The following is a 25,521-nucleotide window of genomic DNA, read 5'->3' on the forward strand; positions in this document are numbered from 1 at the left end:
CATAATAATATCACAGGTTAGAAATATAATTACTGGATTATTTCAAATACATTTTCTGCTTCTAGAAAGTAGAGCTCACTTCCTTTTCTTGGATAAGATGTGGCATTAACAAGAAAGGCAGTAGGCTGACAGAAATCCATAGTTATGATTTTTGCTGTTCAGTACAAGGTCAACGGTTAATTAAGTCACCACCAGTGGAAATTTGATCACAGATGAGGTCTCCAACTTTGCCCATATTACTGGGTTCTCACTGGATGACTCAGCTAAGTCATTATATTAACTTTGCTTCCTCCAGACAGGTACATGACTCAAACTGGACTGACAGGGGACTTAAGTTGTGCTGTAATATTACTTTCTAGACACTGTGATTATCCATTTCAGAAAGTACACATTCTTCTCAAATAGGATTTAATTTTAAACATATCGTTTGTTATGAAAATCACCTAATGTCATAGATAGATTAGATTGTCAAGGGTCTTATGGGTACCTTTATTCACTGATCTGTTAAATAATGACCTCATTCATTTCCATGAATATTGGAATCATTGAATATCTTTTATGTGCTCAGCATTGTGCTGGGCACTGGAGTTAGGTAGATAGAACATCCTGAGCCTTCTTTCTCTTGAGTCCTTCAAGCTCCTCAGATCACAGCTAGGTAAACCAAGGCCAAGAACATTTAACTAACTTGCTTAAAGTTCGATTGGCTAATAATAGCAGAACCAGGACTAGAACCCCAGACTCTGAGCCACCTCCTTGTTAAGCACTTATTATAAGTAAGATGACTTTTAATTTTTCTTGTGAATTCATGTAAGTATAGTATACTATGCTTAGACACCTTATATTTGTATCAGCACTTAAATATATAAAATGCAAACAAGAGGTACCAGAGAAAACTCAGGTGGATTTAGATGCAGTCAGTGTACATAACATCCCAAGCCTTTTCCTGCGTTAGTGGAAAAATGGCTTTAAGTTTGTACTATTTTCTCAGTATCTTTATTCCATGAATCTGTCCATAAATAACCTTTTCTAGCTTTTCTCTGAGGTGTACTTTGTGCCACGCTTTCTGTGTCACAAACAAGTATGTGAGAAGAAAAACAAATGGTGCTTTTACTCAAATTAGGAATATGGAATATTTGTTGTCCTCTGATAAAATCTAAATACATATTCATGACATCCTACAAATGTAGTGGAAATTCCATCTTTGCCTCTAGGCTGCTTTCAACTAGGTCACACTAGGCAGATAAGGATATATGTTGGCTCTTATATGTCTATTGGGAGAAATCCATTTTTGAAAGTTGCATTGGGAAACAGTTTCGGTGGTGGCTTATGTATATTTATAGTGCTTACATTTACTCTTTTGCTGTTCCCCTGTGTGAAGCATTGTATGGGTTCATTTTGACAAGATTGGATAAGGCACAATGTTTTAACCTCCTTTCTCTTGTAATTATATAAACATGTACACTGTACACGGTGACCTGGGAATGATGATCAGAACATCTGTTATAATAACTGAAACCGTGAATGAGAGTAGGTTTTTGAATTGTAAAGCAATAAAAGTCAGTCTTCTGATCTGTGGCTTTATGCAAATGCAAATGGTTGAAAATGCTGCTGAAACATGTTATTCTTTAACTTACCACAGGTAGAAAGAGAGCTTGCTTTTTATTGTTCTCACCTGGGTGCTCCCAGCTAGGGAGTTATTTGTCTTTCTTGGAATCAATTAAGTTAACCTTTACAGCAATTTGTTTAGTAGTTTAAGCATTCTAGAAGCTACAGAAAAGTGTCCATTTAAAGTAATTGATAATGTCAGGATAACCTCATGCTAGCAAGACATATTTAACGATAGTTCTTTGGTATGCAATCAGCGTCACCTACGTAGGCTCTTGGTAAATTTTGGATTAAGGAGTCCAGAGCCTTTGGGTAAAAATTAATAAAATAAATGTTACTTTCATCATTCTTTTCCCAAAATGAATGATTAGTTGAAGACTCTACCTAGGGGCAGGTCATGAACTCACCTTGCAGGGGAAACTTTGCCCATTCTTCTGGCTCCATGCAAACCCTCTTCACCAAACCAAGGTTACCTTTCTCAGGAGAATTATCAGTGTCTTTCCCAGTACCAGCTTGGCTGCAAGCAGAGGACATTTTCAAAGATTATTTTGAAATTATTTAACACTTTAAAATTACTTAAAATTACTGGATAGTACTTGGTTATACAAATAATGTAGCAATTTTGTTTCAATAGAAAACTGAAGGATAAAAAAAGAAGTGATTTGCCTAAGGCCACTCAGCAGAAAGGCTGAACTGGACTGTGAACCCAAGCCAACTGACTCCAAGAGCCCTTATCTTTAATCACTACACAACATTTCCTATTTTATTAGTCATATATTCTGGATATTTTTCCATGTCAATAAATATAAATTTAACCATGCATTTTAATGATTATACAGTATTCCTCTGGTAGATTAAAATGCTATTGTAGAACCGCCTCCCAGGTGATGGACATTTAGATTGTTTCAATTGTATTTCATAATTTAAAATAGTTCTTCTATGGATATATTTGAACACATGTAATTTCTAGTAAAATTTGTCTAATTCTTCAATAGCTATGTAATTTGCCTTTCTTTTTTTTTTTTTTTTTTTTTTTTGAGACGGAGTCTCGCTCTGTCACCCAGGCTGGAGTGCAGTGGCCGGATCTCAGCTCACTGCAAGCTCCGCCTCCCGGGTTCCTGCCATTCTCCTGCCTCAGCCTCCCGAGTAGCTGGGACTACAGGCGCCCGCCACCTTGCCCGGCTAGTTTTTTTTTTTGTATTTTTTAGTAGAGACGGGGTTTCACCGTGTTAGCCAGGATGGTCTCGATCTCCTGACCTCGTGATCCGCCCGTCTCGGCCTCCCAAAGTGCTAGGATTACAGGCTTGAGCCACCGCGCCCGGCCGTAATTTGCCTTTCTTACTAATAGGAATATACAAAATCGTTTGCTCAAAGATTATTTCTTGACTCTGCATATCATTATAATTATATTAATGCAAAAAACCCTTACTGAGTACCTACTGTGTTACACTCAGCTAAGAGTTGCACATTCAACAGACTAATAATTCTCACGAATTTTAGAACAAATGCTTTAAAATCTTTGCTTGATTATAGATACACAGTTCACTTCTCAGGGGATGTTTAGGAGTATTTTCATTTTTAATGGCAGTCTCTCATGGCGAGTGTGTGTGTGTGTGTGTGTGTGTCACTCCACCCTGAACACACAAAGCCCCATAGTCTACAGTTGGGTCATTTCATTTGATCTTGAGACATTTGCTTAAGCTATGTCTACACAAACTCAATGTAAACATTTTGGTCAGTGACCTACTGCTTTGTTTGACAGTGTCACACCACTGTATTTTTTTCTTGTCTACTTTCACTCTGGATTAACTAGCAGGTTTTTAAAGCTTTCTTCAGACTTTGCTTCTGTATGAGTCCTTGTGAGTATGCATCAGTTTGCATGCAAACTCGTATATATGTACATTATTTCTCCATTAGATCTCTACTGGATTAGCCACATTATCTGCAATTCGAATTTCCACGGTCAGTTTTTGAGTTAGATGTTTAGAAAATAAAAGTTACTAAACTTTAATTCTTTATGTAGACAGTTACATTTCCCCTGGACAATTTTCTACAGTATTTTCTTCCCACATCTACTTTGGGTTCTTTCAGTTTTTCAATTTCACAGGAAAAAAATACCTATTATTGTATGTTGAAACTAGTTGTGAAGAGTAAGAATTTTTAAGATAAATTCTAATTAGCATTAGCTATATAATCCTCTATTCCATAGAGTGTTCTAATTACTAAAATAACTCATGTCATTTTGTAATTAACAAAAGGCTTTAGCAAACACCTGAGGCTTTCTGGATTTCTGGAAGGAACACAGTGTGATCCCCGTGATTCTCTTAGTTGCCTGCAAAAGGAAAATAATGGCCATTTGATCAATTTCTACAACATTTTAATATTACGTTGATACAAAAACATGGCTTTAAAACTTCATTTTGTTTTCTTACATGAAACACTATCATATTTCTTCTCCATAATAGTGACATTCTCCAAACATTTATTAAAAACACACTGCATGTGAGGCACCAAGTTAAGTCCAATAAGTCAAAGAAGAGTAAGCCATCAAAGAGTTTTCAGAGGAGCCATGTATGGTAATAGAAGGTTATACCCTTGGTGCTGTCAGAAGTAGTAGAAAAAAGGAATGAAAAATATGGTATGAGAGGGAGCTCGATATCTATCTGAGGAATTGATAGATATTTGTGGAGAAGTAGGCTTCCTGAAGGAGATGATGAGGGGTTATTAATGTAATATGAAGGTTAATATTTTAGCAATCTCAAGATAATTTAGGTCCAATTAATACTATACTTTTAAAAAGGGGGAAACCAAAAGTAATTTCAAGAATTTCAAGAAACTTTCCCAGAAAATGTAGAAGTAAACAGTTGTTTTACTCTTCTCTGCTTCTTCATTTAAAACAAAATGAAATAATAAACACGCAAAAATATACATTTTCATATAATAGCAAATATTCCATCTAAGAGTATTAAAGTGTTGCTTAAAGAAACTGCAAAGTAAATAGGTAAGAAGAAATGAAGGACCTATCTTAAAGTTATAGTCCAAATAAAAGGTATTGTTTTGTATATAATATCAAATTACATATGTAGATTGCTTTATGAATAATACCATTAATTTGCAGTTTTATAAAATATTAACTTGCTAGCCATCTTAAATTACTATTTCTGGATTAAAACTAGAATGTTTAATACTTTCATTTTAACCTCACGATATCTAAATCATCTTTCTAAACTCAAAACATATTTGCATATATATTTTATTGATTGAATTTCATAATATTTTGACAGATGATTTCTCATATCAATGTATTTTTTGCAAAAGAGAGTGTTAAGTGTTCCATATTTGCAAGAGACTGGCATTTGACAAGATCATCTGAAATTCAGAATCAGTATTCCTCCACAATTTACTGTGCCGTTCTTAAGCAGTTTTAGAATCATTAAAGTGTTATAAGTCTCTGATATTCAGATCATCTCACCTGATCCCTTCATTTTGCAGAAGAGATAATGGAAGTCTGGGGAGTGAAGAGGCTTGCTCATCCAGTCACTTTTTGCCTTTTCATTTGGTTGACCTATTTTCTTTTAAATAAGTATGATTAAGCACATGCTTTTTACCTTCAAATAGTTAGTATTATTTATACTGTTTATATGATGATTATATGAGTGCCTTTCCTGTTATCTCGGTTTGATCAGTTCTATTTATATCTTGATACTATTCAAGTGTCTGCCTTCCCAATCAGTATGCATTACTTCTAGGTCGTAAATTGCTAACATTTAAGTAGCCATTTCCCAATTTTCTTCTCAGTGTGTAGTGCCTCTACTTTAAAATTAGTATTATTTGCATGTGTATTTTGAGGTCCTCCCTTGGATTTTAGTGTTCCATTTATAGAAAGAAACATCAACACCTATTTTCCATCCACTACTGAAAAATATGTTGGAAAGTGTAGAAACTTTGTCAACTTAAAAGCTTATTTTTAAAATAAGAAAACACATTTGCATACCAGAAAACAACCAATCTTCGTCTAATGGGGCTGTCACACTATTTTCTGCCACTTGATTTCAGTTTATATACTGACTTCCAACTCATATTCTTTATTCTGGACTGTATCAGCAACTTCTTTCTTTCAAATGCCCAGGACAAGCCTGAGCTGAATCGAATATGATAGATGTAGGGAGATGTATGCAAGTGGACCTTTAACGTCTTCTCTAATTGAAGAACTGCAAAGAGTGCTAGAACTTTGAAAATTCCAGGACATTCTGCAGACAAAATTTTCATTGGTTACATATTTGTATAGTTTTTATTTCACCTGAAATATTGACAAAGTGCTAATTTGTATGCTTTGATGAGATAACTTAGCAACAATGAAGAAAGTTATTGTCACTAGAAATGAAGCTGAAAATACTGGAGCCAGTCTTTCTATTAAATTAAAAATATCTGTTGTTTCATGGCTCAAATGACTCAAAAGCAAGTAGGAAGGATGGGAGATATTTTTCAGCATGAAGTGGAGACCAGACACTCCTCCTCCCCTGGAAAATTAGTACATTACACTATATACTTTCTGCATAATCACCTTTTGGAAAGCTGTTACCTACTTATTTATTTTTCCATGGTGTGTCCATAGGTCACATGTATATGTGTTTTGTTTTTGTTTTTGCTTTTTAACCAGCATACATTTAGGCACTCACCAACTTCACACAAAATTAATTTCAAATTGTTATAGTCATAGTTTATATGGACATAAAACTCTTAGAATTTCTTCAAAGAAACTGAAAGTATTTACCACTTAGAAAGAGAAAAGTTATTGAGAAAATAGCCAGAAGTTGAGGATAAAGAGTGGCAATATTACTCAGCAAGAAGCAATACAGAATAGCAAGTAAAAAACCGGGCCTGGACTGAGGTCCCCTGTGTCCTAATCCAGCGTTCCTCACTTGCCAACTGTGTAACTGACCTTAGGAAGATACTGAAGGATGCTAGACCTCTTTCATGGTCTTGCTAAAGCAGAATACAGTAAATTCAGTGAAGCCGGTTCTATGGACTAAGAATTAATCTACCTTGCAGGACTGAAGGATAAAGAAGGAAAACAAATCTTAGACTCAGTAATTTGGATAACTTAAATATCATTATTATATTCAGACATAAAATATAAATTTTATTTAATGGGAAATAGATTAGAGATAGAAAACATCAGTCAAATAAACTTCTTGATGACTTTTGATTAATGTTTGTAAAATACTTTACACAGTGCCTGATATAGTGTATGATCTCAATAAATGTTGACGGTTAGGAACTTTCATTCTTCAATGAGATTGAGCTTAGGTTTAAACATGTTTCATATTTATTTAAATTTCTTTAACTTCAAATTGCAGGAGTTTGCATTATCATGTTTGAAAGGGGTCTGGAACTGTGAGCACATAAAGCAGAGACACAATTAGTTTAGTGCAGTTAGGACCAGTAAGGAATGTTTTCCCAGAAAAGGTAACTATTTCAAAAGCTCACAATGAGAGATAAATTTACAGATGTATGTTTTAATGTGTGTGTGTGTGTGTGTGTGTGTGTGTAGGTAGGTAGGTCAGTAAGAAGAAGTTGGGCTCCTGGGCCGATGAGCCCTGTTTGGAAAGCAATGGAGGCGTTTGATTTTGGTTTATTCAGGTAAAGGTAAGTGGTTTAATATGGCTGTATGACTGGGGAAGCGGGAGTGGTAAGAGGTTGGGAAAGGAAGGTAGAAGACAAATTATGAAAAACTTTGTAAATAGCATTAAGCTTAAGGATTAGTCATTGAAAGATATTAGGAAGTTGAATGATAAGATCAATGTTTCATGTTATAAAACTGACTTTGATTGTAGTAGACACACTACTGAGAAAAGCCAGAGTAGGGGCAAGTATCCATGAAAAATCCACTGGAGATGCATTGTTTTGGTGTGGAAGACATAGCACATCTGGACTTAGTCAAGCATATGAAAAGGTTTACAGTTACATTCCTGTGGAAATGATGGGAATCTATGAACTGTTAGCTAGAATAATTAAGAAGACCATTACCTAGTTTAACAATAGGGACAGACTCCAGTGGGATATCTATGAGGTTATGGTCTAAAGCTTTGCTTTGTCTTTAACTCTTTTTGGCTTATCATTTTTATCACTGACTTAGATATAAAAGCAATACTGAATATGACCTAAAGGCAGAAGGTAAAGAAGCACATTTCACATACCTTTGTAATATTAGTAAATTGCCTTGATACATTAGATGTTGAATAAGTTAATGATAACAGTTGATGGTAGAATTAGGCTCCAAGTGGTTTTAATTAGAAAATTAACTGTAAGTAGATGATACGAATTAGGGATACTTGTAAAAAAATTTTTTTAAAAAGTACATCATAAACATAAACTTTTTAAACAATAAGTTTAAGATGAATGAGCAGTGTGATACTATACTGTTAAAAAAAATCCACTATTCATTTTATCTGTAATACATTAGCTTATGGAGCTGGCCACTCTCTCATAATTTGCTTTGCTTGGATACACTTGGAATATAACATTGAGCTGTGGGTACACAGGGCTGTGTTCAGATAAAAAAAAACTAGAAAAATGAAAGGATCAGATTAGTCATGTGACAAACAGTTAAACAATTTCAAAGTGTTAGGCTAGATGTAAGAAATGCAGTAGGAAGATGAAATCTGTTTCTGGAAGATAATCATGTGAAAGTTGGGCTTAAATGTATCCCAATAAAAAGATATGATTAAAAACTTTAGAAAAATAGATGATGGATGAAAATATGGGAGACCTTTGTACTGGAGCTCTCCAGAGAGGTGAGGGACTGCTTCAGATGATAAGTTTGTCATTCCTGGAGGCCAATGTGTAGTAATAAAGGTAATCTATGTATCTGAATGATGGATAGACCAGATGATTTATTGATTGTATGATTCTTAGACTCCATCTTTTGCATTCAGGATAATAGTGCAATTTTAGTGCATAGTACATGTAAATATTTGCAGGTTAATGTAATGGTCATTTTGAGAGGTCTGTTAGAAACATGCATTAAGAACAAAATGAGTATTGGGGTTTTATTTCTTCTTGTCCATTTTCTTTTACTCCCAAATTTTTATTTTGAATTTTTAAACATACAGAAAAGTTCAAATAATAGTATAATAAACACTCATAAGCACTTTGATAAAACAATTGCTAATATTTTTCCAGTTTTGTGTTTATGACACTTCTTTCATAACTAAAGACTTTATCTCCTAAGAGTCAGAATATTTTCTTATATAACCACTATATCATTACTTTTCCTAAGGAGAAAAAAATAATTCCCTAATGTCATTTAATATCCAGGGGATGTCATTTAATAGCCAAAGACCAATGTAACATTGTCCTTTGGCATTATATTGTATAAAAATTAAAGAAACTTGATGATTTAGTCCTTTAGATAATGAGTTGTACAAAATTAAAATGGAGAGGACACCTTTTGCAATTGTTTACACAGAAAATAAGATTAGTATAACATTTGATTGAGAAAATCAACATATCTTTTGGGAGGACAACAGATGGTGTGCCATTTAGAACATCAATTTCTTTATTAAATTAAAGTCTATAAAACACAGATTGTACTCACTTTAAAGTAAGATTTATTTGAAAAGTCTCAGAGGTTAGATGTGATGTTGGTTGGTACATCCGTCATGGGTTTATGAGTCATACACTCCTCAGTAGTAGTTAAAATTGATTTAAAAGAGAAAGGCATTGACTAGGCTTTAGCAGTTGACTAATAAATCTTTTATTTCAAGTCTTGAGTAGTGATGTTCTTTTGTGAGTCAGAGACTGTGATGCGAAGTTTCAGCACTGAGTGTTCTGTGTAAACTAGGGATCCCTTGACATTTGGTTTCCTATATCTACAAAACAAAAGAGGGCAATTACGCCCATGGAAAAGAAAGGTATTCTCCTCTCTTTATTTTTTCTTTTAACAAGCCTTTTATAGTGTTGAGAACTGTTAGCTTTTAATATAACCTTGGAAAAAGAATTGCGGGCATTTTATGGTTTGATACAGAAGTTATGTGAGATATGATGGCCCTTCCTGAATTAAGAAATAAAACAATGATAAAGCTGTGAGAATGATTATCTTAGATGATTTTTGGAACCTGAAAAGTTCAAGGTAACTATGAGAAAGCAGTACATTTTGCTTGTGTTGTATAGAGTATAAGGAATTAGATGACAGCTACATAGGAGTCTCTAGACTCTTGAAAATGTGAAACTGGGTGAATTTTGGTGTAAGTCTAGAGAGAGCACATAATTATTGATTACTGAGATGCTTCTTTAAGATCATATAGGTCTTAAGTGTCCTTTGTTATTCTGAGATGTATTTTATCCATCAAACATGATTTATGAACTCTTAGGAGAGCAATTCTCTCTTCATGGATCACATGCTTATGAAATGCTACATACAATCCTGACACTTCATAATAAAAGGAATAATTCTAGGAACAAACAGTTTTATAGAAGATTCCCAGTGCAAAATGGATATTATTTTTTCAAGTCATAGGAAAGAAAAATGTCTTGTTTAAAATCATGCAAACAGTTATCCTTTTGCAGGTTCATGAACAGGTAGAAAAAATGATTTGCCATTCAATTTTGTAATAGCAATTTTAAAATCAAAGGCATTCTTTTAAAATTATAAAAAACAGCTGATTTCTTCCTCAGAAAATCAAATATATAGAGCCTTATATTTCACTTTATAAAGAAAATACATAAAATATATATGCCCTTGATTTCCTGCCCATCTCCACATCTGCAGATTACAGATAATTGCTTCTTGCTGGAGTGAATAAGGTGTCCTCCTCCCCTAGGCTTAGCCTGTTTGCCACGCTTTGGATTTGATCCTCTCTTGCTCCTGAGACACCTGACTCCATCACTAATGGCTTCTCTTTTCTACCTTTTAGCTTTCTCTTCCTATTGGTTCTTTCCCTCTGCATATAAATATGTTAAGTCTTTCTCATTATAAATGAAGCAAAGGCACAAACACCCTGAAATTTTGTTTTCTCCTTTTACTGTCCTGTTTTTCTGCTACTCTTTACTATTTCTAGCTTCATTTTGAATAATATTTTATTCATTTTTTAAATAACAAGATTGACATATGTCCACTGTTAGCTGTTTAAATTATACAAATAAGCAAAAAATCAGAAATTCAAAATTAATCAAATGTCTATCATCTAAAATGAACCAAGGTTAATACATTGTTATGCATAAGGGCATATTATAACTACTTGTAAAGCATTTTGTCATCAAATACCTTCTATAGAATAATTTAAACATAACTAAATATATAGTATTTTATTATATCTACCATAGCTTCTGTAAAAAGTCTTTTACCATTGTATACTTAGGAAATTTCGAATTATTGTGTTCTTATAAATAAAGAAGTGAACATCCTTGCAGCTAAATCAGTGACATTTTCCTTAAGGTTATATCCTATAAGTAGAATTAGTGCATTCAATTATGTGATATTTTTAAAGCTTGATAGATTTGAAAAAGGATTTCAATAAAGTTTGTGTCGATTTATTTTTCTGTTCAACTGCGCTTTTTCTTACACTTCAACACATTTGATTCATAAAGATTCTATCTCCTTGTTTTAATTAACCTTTCCCTTTTCCTATTTTTGAGCATTTTCTTACATTTAGTGGTTATTTGCATTTGTTATCTATGAATATTATCTACTTATGCTCTTTGTCAATTTTTCTACTGGAGTTATGTTTTCAGTAGCTAGTTCTTTTATTTATTGAATATATTATTGTTCTTTTTAAATGTATTATATTTAATTAATATACTTTCATATGTTTTCCTGTTTGTCTTTAGTTACGTTTGATGCACAGTTGTTTTGCAAATATTGAAGCTACATTTAGTAATATTTTTACTGCTTGTGTTAGCAAACTTAGAATGGTCTTAGCACTTTTATACAATTGTATTTTAAGAGTAAAATTTTAGGCCGGGCGCGGTGGCTCAAGCCTGTAATCTCAGCACTTTGGGAGGCCGAGACGGGCGGATCACAAGGTCAGGAAATCGAGACCATCCTGGCTAACACGGTGAAACCCCGTCTCTACTAAAAAATACAAAAAACTAGCTGGGCGAGGTGGCGGGCGCCTGTAGTCCCAGCTACTCGGGAGGCTGAGGCAGGAGAATGGCGTGAACCCGGGAGACGGAGCTTGCAGTGAGCCAGGATCCAGCCACTACACTCCAGCCTGGGCGACAGAGCGAGACTTCGTCTCAAAATAAATAAATAAATAAATAAAAGTAAAATTTTATTAAAGAATGATCTGTGTAAAGTGCGCCCACGATACGAGTAAAGTTCTAGTAATATGTATCCAAGCACTCAGATTAAAAACAGATCATCACCAGCATCTCAAAAGCACATCATGCTCTTTTCTTACCACTATTCCCACCACTATCATTTTCTGAACTTTTTGAAAAATGAAATCATACAGCAGTATTCTTTCGTGTTTAGCTTCTTTCACTGAATCATTTTTTTGTGAGATTCATCTCATGTTGTTGCATGTAGTTCTTTATTGATGCAGGTCTTCCATGTTGTTATGAATGTCCTTGGAGATGTGTTTTGATGAACATATGTACGGATTTCTGTTTATCAGCTATCCCAGAGTGAAATTTCTGTCACAGAGTTTATGTATTTTCAGTGGTAGAAGATTCAGACACTCAACTTTCAATGTAGATTGAGCCAATTTGTCTTTTTCCTTTTAGCCATGCTGGTGTATACACAATTGTTTTGTGTTGTGGTCTAAGTTTTCATTCTCCAGAATACCATGAAATTGATCACTTTTTTTTATATGTACATTGTCCATTTCAATTTATGTTTTGGGGAATGCTTGTTCAAATTTTCTACTCATATTTCTATTGGTTTGACTGCCATTTTGTTTTTTTGTAGATTTTTAAGAGAGGAGTCTTTCTCACTCTCTCTGTCTCTCTCTCTCTCACACACACACACAAGTGAATCTATCCACTAAATGTGTGTATATATGTGTGAATCCACTAATTCTACTTAAAGGATATAAAGAACATATCATATATTTATATATATATGTGTGTGTGTGTGTTTGTCCTCATTTGTTTATGGCACACATATACACATATGTGTGTGTCTGTGTTGAGTGTGTATGTTGAGTGTGTCTTTGATGAGGAAGTTCTTAATTTAAAGAGTGTCTAATATGTCACATTTTTACCTTTATGAGCAACACTTTTTGTTTTCTTTTAGAAAATCTTTTCTTAGCTAAGCTTTTTGTAACAACTTTATTATTTTAATGTCACATTTCAATGTATGATTGAAATAACTTTTATATAATTATCTACTTGATCCAGAAATATTTATTGAAAATACAATCTCTTTTTATTAGAACTGCAGCATTATCACTTTAATATTGTTTTCTATATAGATGGAAAACTGTTTATGGATGCTGTGTTTTATTCTACTTATCTATTTTTCTCTATTAATTTTTATCAGATACTATTCTGTTGTTTAGTCTTTGTCCTAGAATTCAAAATGCATTCTTGAATTACTGTGTTCAAACAGTTATTGTATTATCTTTCTCTAAATACTGCTAAAACATTAAAATACTGTAATTCTATTTGTGCATTTTTTTGCTTTTTTTAAGTTATAGTTGCCATGCACTTTAATTCTAAATATAAACTTCATTAGTCATTCCTATTCTTTCTTTTTGTAGTCCAAATTTATTGATATTCACCCATGTGTTTGTATTTTCTCTTATACTTCACATGTTTAAGCAATGTAGTGGCTTCCTCTGTGATCAATAATCTGCCTATAGAACTTGGTTTAGTTAGTATTTGTTTTAGTGGAGGCTTCTTGGTGATAACTTCTTTCAATTTTGGTATTTTCATTATTATAGTCAAACATATTTGGCAAAACAAATTTGTATCTCTATATGTTATGAAATGAAAATAAATATTAAAGAAAAGTGGATATTGTAGACATTTTATCTTTTACCTGACTTTAGTGGAACTCCCTTCTCTTATATATAGCATTTGCTGTTCATTTGTGATTTTTATCTTAATAAAGTCTCATTATTTTGTTTTCTAAAAAATTATTTTTAAATAAAAATAATTATCAATTGCATTTACACTATATAGTATGGTGATTATACTAAGTTGGATGATAGTAAGACTTTCCAAATTTTTAAATAGAATTTAAAAAGTTCTTTCTCCTTAACAGTTTGTAACACCAATCCAACTTTATTTGGAAACCAATTCTCTACTAGATTTTTTTCACCTCCTTCCACATATCAGGGGTAATACGCTATTCAGGATTTATCTCTTTTCTCGAGTTAACATTGTTGGGTGGTTATATTTTGTCTTAAAAGGTTGCATTATCTGGATGTTTTTGTTTATTATATACAAAATTTTAAACTTTGGCTTTGGATTAATAAAATTTAATTATTTTTTAATTTAAGGTAGAACATGGGTTACCCTAAGGAAATAAAAAAATTCTTTAAACATTCAAACTGGTGATAAATATGTAAACTTAAAGTGGAATTTGAGGCCAGGAGTGGTGGCTCACACCTGTAATCCCAGCACTTTGGGAGGCTGAGGTGGGAGGATCACCTGAGGTCAGGAGTTCGAGACTAGCCTGACCAGTATGATGAAACCCTATCCCTACTAAAAACACAAAAATTAGCTGGGCATGGTGGCAGGTGCCTATAATCCCAGCTACTTGGCAGGTCAAGGCTGGAGAATTGCTTGAACCTGGGAGGTGGAGGTTACAGTGAGCCTAGATTGTGCCACTGTACTCCAGCCTGGGTGACAGAGTGAGACTCCATCTCAAAAAAAAAAAAAAAAAGTGGAATTTGAATTATTTATTTTAAAGTGATAATAAGAAAGTTTTAATTCACTATCATCAAATGTTGATTCAATATTATAATTGAGTAAAATATTAATCCAATATTATAAAATATATCTTTATTGCATACTGTTATCACATAGAAACTACCATTTTGAACTGAAAAAAAAAGAAGATTCAGTTTTTTATTTTATTTGCCAATAAGAAACCACTTAAGGCTTGCATTTCTATAATTGCTTCTTTATTCCTACTTAACTTTACAAGTACCTTACAATTAGTCAATTATTTTTGTTTCATATGTAAGATCTTATATTTTTAGTTATATCTTATTAAGTCATCTTACCTCACATTTTAGGAAGTTTTGTGTATATTGCCTGACTGAAATTTTGCAGAAAACTACTAGTTTGTAGTGGAACAAGCAAGGGTTTTGAAGTCAGGCATGAGTAGATTTTACTGGTGGCTCTATCACTTGATAGCTATGTAATCTTGATAGCTATGTGATCTTGATAGCTATGTGACCAAAGGGGTAATTCCTGTAAAATAAATGCTATTTTGGATGGCTTTGAAGATTCATTGTGACCTCAAAACTTGTTGAGCGCTTACTCTGTGATAGCCACTCTGTTTTGTATGTGCTAACATTTATTCTTTATTACAATTCTATGCAGTAGCCTCCTTGTCATTCTTTTTTTAAGAGATGAGGCAGCTCAGACTGAGGTTTTAAGCAACTGCCCAAAATTATACAGAAGGCATTGGCAAAGCCAGAATGTAACCCCAGTCTAGCTCCAAATAAATGTTTTATATAAAAGTAAAGAGTAAAGAAGAATACCACTGTTCTTCTCCACATACACAGAAGGAATCTAGGTTGGTTCTTTATACTCATTAGACACATATAATTATTATCCTTTTGCTTAACATAAGTCACTAAAGACTTCAGATATATTGAGTGCTATTTCACAAGTTGATTATTTTAGTAACTACACCATCAAGTTGGTTAAAATCCAGAATAAGAGAAATATTTCAAATGAATATGGTATCAAATAATAATATTTTCTCTTCTTCCTGAATATAAATTTGCCTCACCCCTCTAGTCTATTCTGAGTCCTAACTCCTCATAGTTTGAGGGATTGTTACATTACAACTTCTTACTAATTTATAATAGGTAGTTTGCTAATAGTATAGTCACCTGACACTCATCTGTCAAAATATCTTTGATGAGGCATGAATTGCTAGATGTGGAATAAATAGGCTTATTCAAGAAAGTCTAATTTATGAATGACTGTACTGAGTACATAGTGTGAAATTTGAAAGGAATAAAGATAAATGTTCTGCGTTTTTAAAGTACTAGTTTCCTAAGGACAGAGGTTGGAGGGGTTAGGAATCAGGTGCTCCGCCTTTTATTTCACTCTCCAAACCAACAATGATTCTTATGGAGACAAAAGCCTCAGTTTGGTCACTCCCAGCTAATGAGAGAGCAGTGATATTAGAGAGAAGGAAGGCTGTGACAAGAGTGAGGAGACTGGAATGAGACACAGCTGGTGGAAGGTCACAAATTGAAGGGACATATTTTAAAATTATATTCTATATTTTATGGCCAAAATTATATACTACGGTTTTATTCTTTGATTAAAGGAGTTGCGTTGTTTTGGAGAGGCATCCTTCATAAATGTCAAGTGTCTTCTTAAAAGGGACTTAGAATAAAACAACTAGCAAAATGCTCACTCTCTTTTCTCACAAATAAGATGCTGAAATTTGCAAATAATTTGGGCTTTGAACACAATAAATGCCATAAAAATTGTGCCACCGGGCACAGCGGCTCACTCCTGTAAATCCCAACAATTTGGGAGGCCAAGGCAGGCAGACCGCTTGAGCCCAGGAGTCTGAGACTAGCCTGTGCACCGTAGTGAAACCCTCACTATGGATACAAAAAATACAAAAATTAGCTGGACATGATGGCACATGCCTGTAGTCTTGACTACTTGGGAGGCTGAGGTGAGAGGATCACCGGAAACAAAGGAGGTCAAGGCTGCAGTGGGCTGTGAATGCGCCTCTGCACTCCAGCCTGGGCAACTGAGAGACTCTGTCTCAAAAAAGAAAAAAAAAAAAAAGTTATGCAAAAGAATTTTGATTTCTGAATGGAGACAACATTTAACACACGTTTTTTCTATGCTTAATTTTATAATATATATCAATGAAGAGGACTGATTATTCTAGGACTGTTTACAAATTTTGGGGGGGATAAATTTCAGTACTTACGTCAAGACCTCTCTATACCTAGGCCCTAAAATAAGTAATAACTAAAGAAAAAAAGTCAAAATCATGTTAAATTTTGGCAGCAATACTAAGGCAATTTTACCAGTATGGCTGTGGCTGAAAGAGAATATCCCAAAGTTCATAAAGTAAGCACAACCTCCATGTACTTAAGTCTCTCCCTCTCTCTCTGTCTCTCTTTCTTTCTCTGTCTCTCTCTCTCTCTTTGTCTCTCTCATACACACACACACACTCACACACACACAAATGCACATGCACATATATAACAGTACAGAAAACTTCTGATATTTTCTTTATCTTATAAAAATTATGTTTATTCTTGTAAAAATGATGATTATTCTCTTTCTTTTTGCCAGGTGGTATTTTTGAATATGTGGAATCTGGCCCAATGGGAGCTGAGGAACTTGCATTCAGATTTGCTGTGAATACAATTAACAGAAACAGAACATTGCTACCCAATACTACCCTTACCTATGATACCCAGAAGATAAACCTTTATGATAGTTTTGAAGCATCCAAGAAAGGTAATTGATAGATTATTAAAACCTTTGTTTTCTGGAATTCAAATTTCTAGGTATTCTTAAGATATTTTTTATTTTTAACATATAGTTAATAAGTTGTTAGGAATATTTGCATGCAAAGATTTATTTTCAAAATTCACATACATTTTATCAGAGAAGATAAAGTGGTATAATTACCTATTGCAAAAAATGTGCTTATAGCATGAAATACAATTACATCTGTTAGTGAAATTGTTTTTTTTTTTTCTATTGATCCTTCTGTCTTATTGAAGCATTCCTATTTTTAAGAACCCACAAAAATAAAATTTGTATCAGTGGATTTTACCAATTTTGCAATCCAGTCTTACGTCTTTATTTGCATTATCTGTCAATCCCATTATATTATTACTATGGTCTCAACTCATTGGCTACCTTGAAAGCTATGTGGTTCTAAATGACTTCAAAATGTCAGTATATATTGAAACTTAATTGGAAAATTTTAAGCAACCATTAGTTTGTGTATATTCCATGCTCATATTTTAATCATCTAATATTTCTTTTTGTAACTGAAAATAAATGGCTGATGATGTAAAAACTGAATTATATAAGGACATAATTAGAATACTTTATGAATTTTATTTCTGTATTATAACTGTTTTAAATGTCAAAAATGTAGAAAGGAATTTAAAAAGAAAAAATAATTTTGTGGAATAAAAATTTAATATTTATATATGAAGGAAGGCAATAGAGAAAACTATTATTAAAGCATTTATTTTAAATGGCTGTCAGCAGTAAATGTGTTTGAGAGGTGTTTCTATAGTCTTATAGTCTTATGGGGGTAATCTTTTCTTTTTCCTTTTTTTTTTTTTTTTTTTTTGAGACGGAGTCTCACTCTGTTGCCCAGGCTGGAGTGCAGTGGCCTGATCTCAGCTCACTGCAAGCTCCGTCTCCCGGCTTTACGCCATTCTCCTGCCTCAGCCTCCCGAGTAGCTGCGACTACAGACGCCCGCCACCACACCCGGCTAGTATTTTGTATTTTTTAGTAGAGACGGGGTTTCACAGTGTTAGCCAGGATGGTCTCGATCTCCTGACCTCGTGATCCACCTGTCTCGTCCTCCCAAAGTGCTGGCATTACAGGCTTGAGCCACCGCGCCCCGCCATCTTTTCTTGTATATGTAGATGATCTTATAGTAGGTGATCTTTTCTTTTGCATAGTTAGCATTTGTATAATAGGAATTAAATTTTATAATAAAGATTTTTCTCAAAGGAAAAGGCTTACAAAGCATTTGTTCTAACATTATATTTTTAAACAATATTTGCCTTTCTGTAATGTTAATATGGTTTTACTGTAGCTACCTTATATTGATGGAAAAGTACATAATTATTTATAATTCCAGGTTAGTGGAGTTTTTTTAAGCTTATTAATATTAATGTAACTGACAAGGTACAATATTTCTCGAGATGAAAGTATCCTTCTTTTCCCCTAGCAGCTAACTAGTGTTTATCAAAGCCATATTTTGCATGCCCTTTGAATTCATATCTTTATGAATACAAATAAGTTTCCACATTTCAGAACTATGTCAGGTGATGAAAGGTTTTGAAGACTGAGAAAAAGGTTAAAGGTAACTGTGAAATATTACATTTGTCATCATAATTGCAAAATAAATCATTAAGTCAAGACTATTACATTTGATTAGTGGCATAGTTCATGATTGTTTCCATTAGGAAAAAGAAGTTCTGCCTCTAATGAAAACATTTCAATCAAAGAATATGGAGTATGAGTGCAGTATAGATAAAATATTAGTAGATTTCTTAACGGTGGTTTCAAATGAACAGCATAAAAAAACATAGGTTCGGATTTTCTCACAGCAGAGTACTATCCTGAGAATGCCCTAGCAAAATTATGAAGTGATAAAGTCATGTGGTTTGATTAAAATATTATAAGAAATTTACAAGCTTTGTTACCCAATAAAAACTCACTGGGAATCAAATCCATCATTTCACTTTGGCTTGAAGCTAGGAAAAGCTCAAATAAGTGTATGAGTAACTTTCTTTGTGAATGTCATGGTTTGGATTTTGTCTTCTGAATCTCTTGTTTGTTGAGTTGTTGAGTTATTACTGCTTGGAGGACACAGCAATATATAAAAACATAATATAGCAGAGAGAGCCAATATGTTTTTTTAACTTTATCAAGAAATGTAGATATTGGTAATATTGTTATTGATGAGTTATAAAATAACTTATTAAGTTAGATATTTTAAAAATGTAGTTATTTATCCAATGCAATAAAATAATAAGAAATGAGATGTTACAGTTTGACATTTAATCTACTTTTTCTGTTACAGTTTTAATAGGTAATCTTGTTCTGCTCAATTAATAAATTGATGTATTAGAGCTTGAATTATTGTTTGAATTATAGATTTTTAAATAACTCTTCTGATAACTGAAAGCTCTAATCTTGCTTGAAACACACTTAGAAACATTCTAAATAACCTAATTCAGTGTTTTTAGCTTTTCTTGGTTTGTGATTTGTCACAAACCTAGTAAAGAAAGATCATTTATCTTCAATATGTATTAATTAAAATCTCACGTTGAGTGAAAAATTCTGAAGTCTAGCCACCATTTATACTAATTGAGAATTCCATGAGTTATTTAGAAAGTAAGAATCCATGTATTTAAAAACAATTTATTTAGATCATATTGATTTTTTAAGAATATTTAAACAAGTGTTTTTTCCTGACAATAATTTACTTAATTATTAAATATTTCCATGCTTAAGTCACCTATAATATTACATTTTATGCAGAAAACTGAAGGAAAATAGCTGAAATTTTCACACAGTAGAGTTATAAACTATCCATTTTGGAGGAATTGAGTCTGAACACCTACTTTATGCCTAAAGCTCAATAACAATCCTTCTCTGTCCTTTAAATATTTGCAGTGATGGGCAAACCATTGCCTCTTGGGGAAGACTATTTCATTTTTGAACATGTTTTACTTTTTCTTTTCTTTTTGATACACAGTTTTGGTCTGGCACCCAGGTAGGCCAGCAGTGGCACCATCATGCCCACTGCAACCTCAGTGTCCCAGGCTCAAATGCTCCTCCCACCTCGGCCTCCCAAGTAGCTCGGACTACAGGCACACAGTACCATGCCCAGCTGCATTTTTTTTTTTTTTTTTTTGTAGTTTTTGTTTTAGTTTTAGTAGAGAGGAGGTCTCACTATGTTGCCCAGGCAGGTCTCGAATTCCTAGTCTCAAGCAAGCTTGCTGCATTGGCCTCCCAAAGTGCTAGGATTACAGGTGTGAACCATGGCATGAGGCCATATTTAGAATTAAAAATAATAAGAAGCCAGGTGTGGTGGCTCACGCCTGTAATCCCAGCACTTTGGGAGGCTGAGGCGGGTGGACCACAAGGTCAGGAGATCGAGACCATCCTGGCTGACGCGTTGAAACCCTGTCTCTACTAAAAATACAAAAAAATTACCCAGGCGTGGTGGCATGTGCCTATAGTCCCAGCTACTCAGGAGGCAGAGGTCACAGTGAGCCAAGATCGCACCACTGCACTCAAGCCTGGGAGACAGACTGAGACTCTATCTCAAAAAAGTAAATAAGAAATAAATAAATAAATAATTGGGTAAAAATTCAGGAGAAGCTTCTATTTTTTCTAATTCCCCTTTGCCTGTCAAGCGAAACAAACTTAAGCTTCTTTCACATGCCAGGTCTTCAAATATTTAAAGATAACTTTTGTGTTCTCAATAATGACTCACTTTCTAGGCCCAAGCTCGCTATTTGTGTCAATATGCCTTATAGAAAGTTCAGGTCACGGCATAGTCTATTTTAATCTGAATACCCTCTAGTTTGTTCACGCCTTTCTTAATTACTGTGGTTATTATTGATATGAATAAAATTTTCTGTGAGAAAATACAAACTTTAAAAAATAGTTTAGAGTAATAGAAAACACTTATAGCATCCAAATCCAAATATATAAAGATGACTGAATACTTGTCTAATGACTTTGTTGTTTTTCTACTCAATGAGACTGATCCATATGAAATCACTCTCTAAGAGCTATAGCAGGTTTTGTGTGGCTGAGTGTTCGCATAACCTGACCTGTATCATCAGATATATGGAAATATTCAGCTGTGTGTGAGCATAATTAAATGTACGGGTAAAGGGAGAACCATGTGGCTTTTGATTAAGAAATGGAAAATGTAAAAGCTGTTCAGTGAATTTGAGAAGCTGCACTATTCCCTCATTCCCCTCATATAAACTAGTCTTCCAAAACAAGCACTGCCCCCTTAAATTAAAAAAAAGTATTCATCCTCTCTCTCCTTCTCTCTCTCCCTCCCCTGGCATTATTTATAGAATTATTTGAACATTGAGCTGCAGGCATCTGGGTTAGTTAATTCCCTTGTAACAAATGGAAAATGTTCAGAGTCGGACAAAATTTTAAATTAGTGAAAAGTAGATAAATATTTTTCTAAAACACAAATCTTTCTTGAGGATGATACCTTTGGGTTTAAAATAATAATGTATCTGCTGGCATACTGGCATCTCTCCTCTCATTATTGACAGACCTTTGTCTCCTCTTCAGCCTGTGATCAGCTGTCTCTTGGGGTGGCTGCCATCTTCGGGCCTTCACACAGCTCATCAGCAAACGCGGTGCAGTCCATCTGCAATGCTCTGGGAGTTCCCCACATACAGACCCGCTGGAAGCACCAGGTGTCAGACAACAAAGATTCCTTCTATGTCAGTCTCTACCCAGACTTCTCTTCACTCAGCCGTGCCATTTTAGACCTGGTGCAGTTTTTCAAGTGGAAAACCGTCACGGTTGTGTATGATGACAGCACTGGTAAGAAAAATCAGTAGCTTTTGGAGTTATGCTTTAAATATGGATAATTTTCTGAAGCGCATTCCAGGTTCTTATTGTATTCTTATATGTTTTGTTTTGATTTTTGAAAATTAAACTAGCGGGTAGAAAGACAGAATCAAACACCAACCCTAATTTCACATATCCAAACAAAGAATACCTATATTGAATACTTCTCTGTATTTGTAAAATAAGCATTTTTTTAATTCCTGTGAAAGACCAGCTAGTTTGGTAGGTTGGATGAAGGACAGATATAGTACACAATATTATAGATAAATAGATAGATAGACAGATAGATAGACACACGCACACACACACACATACACATACACACATTTATATATGTATTTAGAATTCCAATCATGTAAAAAGTAAGAATCCATGTATTCAAAAACAATATGGTCTAACAATTTAGATCATATTGAATATTACGTGTGTGTGTGTGTGTGTCTATATATATATATAGAGAGAGAGACAGAGTCTCGCTCTGTCACCCAGGCTGGCATGCAAGGGTGAGATCTCAGCTTACTGCAACCTCTGCCTCCCAGGTTCAAGCGATTCTCCTGCCTCAGCTTCCCAAGTAGCTGGGATTACAGGTATATACCATCACTTCTGGCTAATTTTTGTATTTTTAGTGGAGTCAGGGTTTCACCATGTTGGCCAGGCTGGTCTCGAACTCCTGACCTCAAATGATCCACCCGCCTTGGCCTCCCAAACTTCTGGGATTACAGGTGTGAGCCACCAGGCCCATTCTGAAATACTTATTCAAAGAATTTTTCTGCAGTGAAGTTTTTGCTAGGGTAGTTTCTCAAGACAAGGCCTTGTAATGAGTCAGTGAAACTTGCCAAGAGATTCAGAATTGTGCCTCACTATTTTATCTGGCTGTTTATGTGCAAAGAATGCATATAAAATGTAACAGACTTTATAAGGTATATTAAGGTTTGAAAAGTTTTTACTCATATGTGGAACAATGTAATATTCACTGAAACATTCAGGTTTGTGGAACTGCTTTTGTGTAGATGTCATTTAGAGACTTAGAAAATAGAATTTACTAAATGATATTTATTTCAGTGAGTTAAAGGAATATTTTAATATTTGCTAACTACAGGTTGCGTGCTTTCTTGTGTTAATGCATTTTATTATTTTTGCATACAAATGGTTATCTTGAGTTATCAGTTAAAAACAAGTCTCAGAGAAATACAAGAAAGTAACAATAAAAATGAAATTTTAATTTTCATTGGAAGTTACACTGGTGAAGCAGCTGCATACTATTTTGCTTACTATAGAGTGATAATTAATTTTACTTTAAGATGCTTATCAACAATATAAACAGTGCTCTTTAAATTAGAACATAAAAACATTTTATTTCAGGACACTTGACTACACTTTCATAATTACATTGAGATTGAATTTCATTTGAATTTAAATTCTCTCAAAAGATGCCAGGAGCACATTTTATTCATGCATGCAGAAATTTACTTATTCTATGCAGAAATTTGCCCATTTTTATTGCCCATTTTTTGTCCAATTTTATTGGCAAATTTGCCCATTTGCCAATAAAATTGATCATCTGCAAATTGACAGAGAACTCTCAAAGGAATAGGAAAGTGGGAGCTACAGGATTAAAAAAAACAGAAAATAATTTCAAAAACATTTTCATTTAGATAAGAAAGAGTGAAATGCATCTAGATACAAATTAGAGTAATTTTGTTTTCTTATTTAAAAATGTGAAATATTTATAAATAATTAAAAATTAGGAATACATCATTAAGAGTCCTTAAAAATGTTTGATATGTCTTTTAGCTCAAATTAAACCTATTAAATTTATTATATTGCTTTCTTCCTAAATCATTACTTCTTTGTCATTGGTAAAGTTCTGTGTTCTAAATTTTGAATGTCAGGTTCTATATGAATGATTTCTGTGAGTATGTGTAATAAAATGATCCAAGGGCTCCTCTGTTTCAAGTTGGTCCACTTATGTTTAGGGATGGTCATCTACAGAAATATGTAAATGTAGATACATGTGCATTGTTAATCTGTGGATTGTTTACTTCTCCATTCTTTCCTGACGTAATTCATGTATAGGTGGTCCAAACATCATATATCCTCATAATGGATACATTATATACCTACGTCCATGCACACAGATATGTATATCATACATGTGATATTTTGTATTTATTATCGTCCTTAAACTCATAGGAGGAAGAAAATTGACAAGTATTCAAAATGTCTATAGTCATATTACCTTTCTTCACTATCCTATGTGTATGCACATGCACATGTGTGGCATTTTTATTTAATACATGTGGTTCTTAAGTGATTCACTAAATAGATAATGGGATTTGCAATCAGGTCCTACAATAGTTTGGTAAAATACAGCCTCACGTAATTGATCTATCCGTGCTTTAAATTATATTCTCAATTATATCATTGAGGCAAATATAAATAGGGACATATGTACAGCTAGTTGATTACATACATATAATGGAGTCCTGACCTCAAATTAAATTTATTAAAATGCTTACTATTTAGTTACTAGTTACTATTTAAAGGGAACTTTGCCACTCCCTTGGCTTTGAAGGTGACATAGATACTTGGATATTTGAAAGGCCTGATTATTTAAGTGGTAATGCTAACTTAGAGTTGTTACAGAATTATTCATAGAATAAATATGTCTTGAAATCCTCTGAAGAATAAAACATATTGCTGTTACATTTTATGCAACATTTAATTCAATGAATTTCGATTATCAACTGATACATGCCAGGGAGAGTTATATGCCATGAAAGGAATTATATGCTGCCAAAGGAAACAAAGGCCCAGCCCTTCTTGAGCTTCTAATCCCTATTGAGGGACATGTAATTACTCATCTTTTTAATACTATTTGCAGTGGGATAATTGCACTTGTAACTGACCAATTGTTGCCTCTTACTTTACAGCATTTTTGAGAACTTGAGTCTTTTTGATTATTTAATATGATAGAACTGACTCTAAGATAGGCAGAAGAGTTCCTTTGAAATGTATTTATAAATATATAGTAGACTTTTTGTCTTTTTGTTTATGTTTCAATGTCTCAAGGTAGAATTTTTTTCAACTTTCATTTTAAAATCAGGGAGTGCATGTTCAGGTTTGTTACAGGGGTATATTGCGTGATGCTGAGGATTGGGTACAACTGAACCCATCACCTAATGAATATGGTATCCAATAGGTAGTTTTTCAAGCCTTAACCTCTTCTCTCCCTCCCCACTCTTGTAGTCTCCAGTGTCTATTTTTCCCAATTTATGTACATATGTACCAAATGTTTAGCTCCCACGTATAAATGAGAACATGCAGCATTTGGTTTTCTGTTCCTCTGTAATTCACTTAGGATAATGGCCTCCAGCTACATCCATGTTGCTGCAGAGAACATAATTTTGTTCTTTTTTATGGCTGCATAGTAT

General features: G+C 33.7%; 1 protein-coding gene across 4 annotated transcripts in view; it reads left to right on the top strand.

The window, feature by feature from the left end:
- GRIK2 (glutamate ionotropic receptor kainate type subunit 2) overlaps window positions 1-25,521 on the top strand; it is a 716,255-nt gene that overhangs the window by 223,436 nt on the left and 467,298 nt on the right. For all 4 annotated transcript variants that reach the window (XM_033234701.1, XM_033234699.1, XM_033234702.1 and 1 more), the window contains 2 exons: window positions 17,065-17,232; window positions 21,803-22,060. In XM_033234701.1, coding sequence (XP_033090592.1) covers window positions 17,065-17,232; window positions 21,803-22,060 — 426 coding nt within the window. The remainder of the gene's footprint in view (window positions 1-17,064; window positions 17,233-21,802; window positions 22,061-25,521) is intronic.

Source organism: Trachypithecus francoisi, unplaced genomic scaffold (genome assembly GCF_009764315.1).
Source record: "Trachypithecus francoisi isolate TF-2019V2 unplaced genomic scaffold, Tfra_2.0 Lachesis_group15, whole genome shotgun sequence".
NCBI lineage: Eukaryota > Metazoa > Chordata > Mammalia > Primates > Cercopithecidae > Trachypithecus > Trachypithecus francoisi.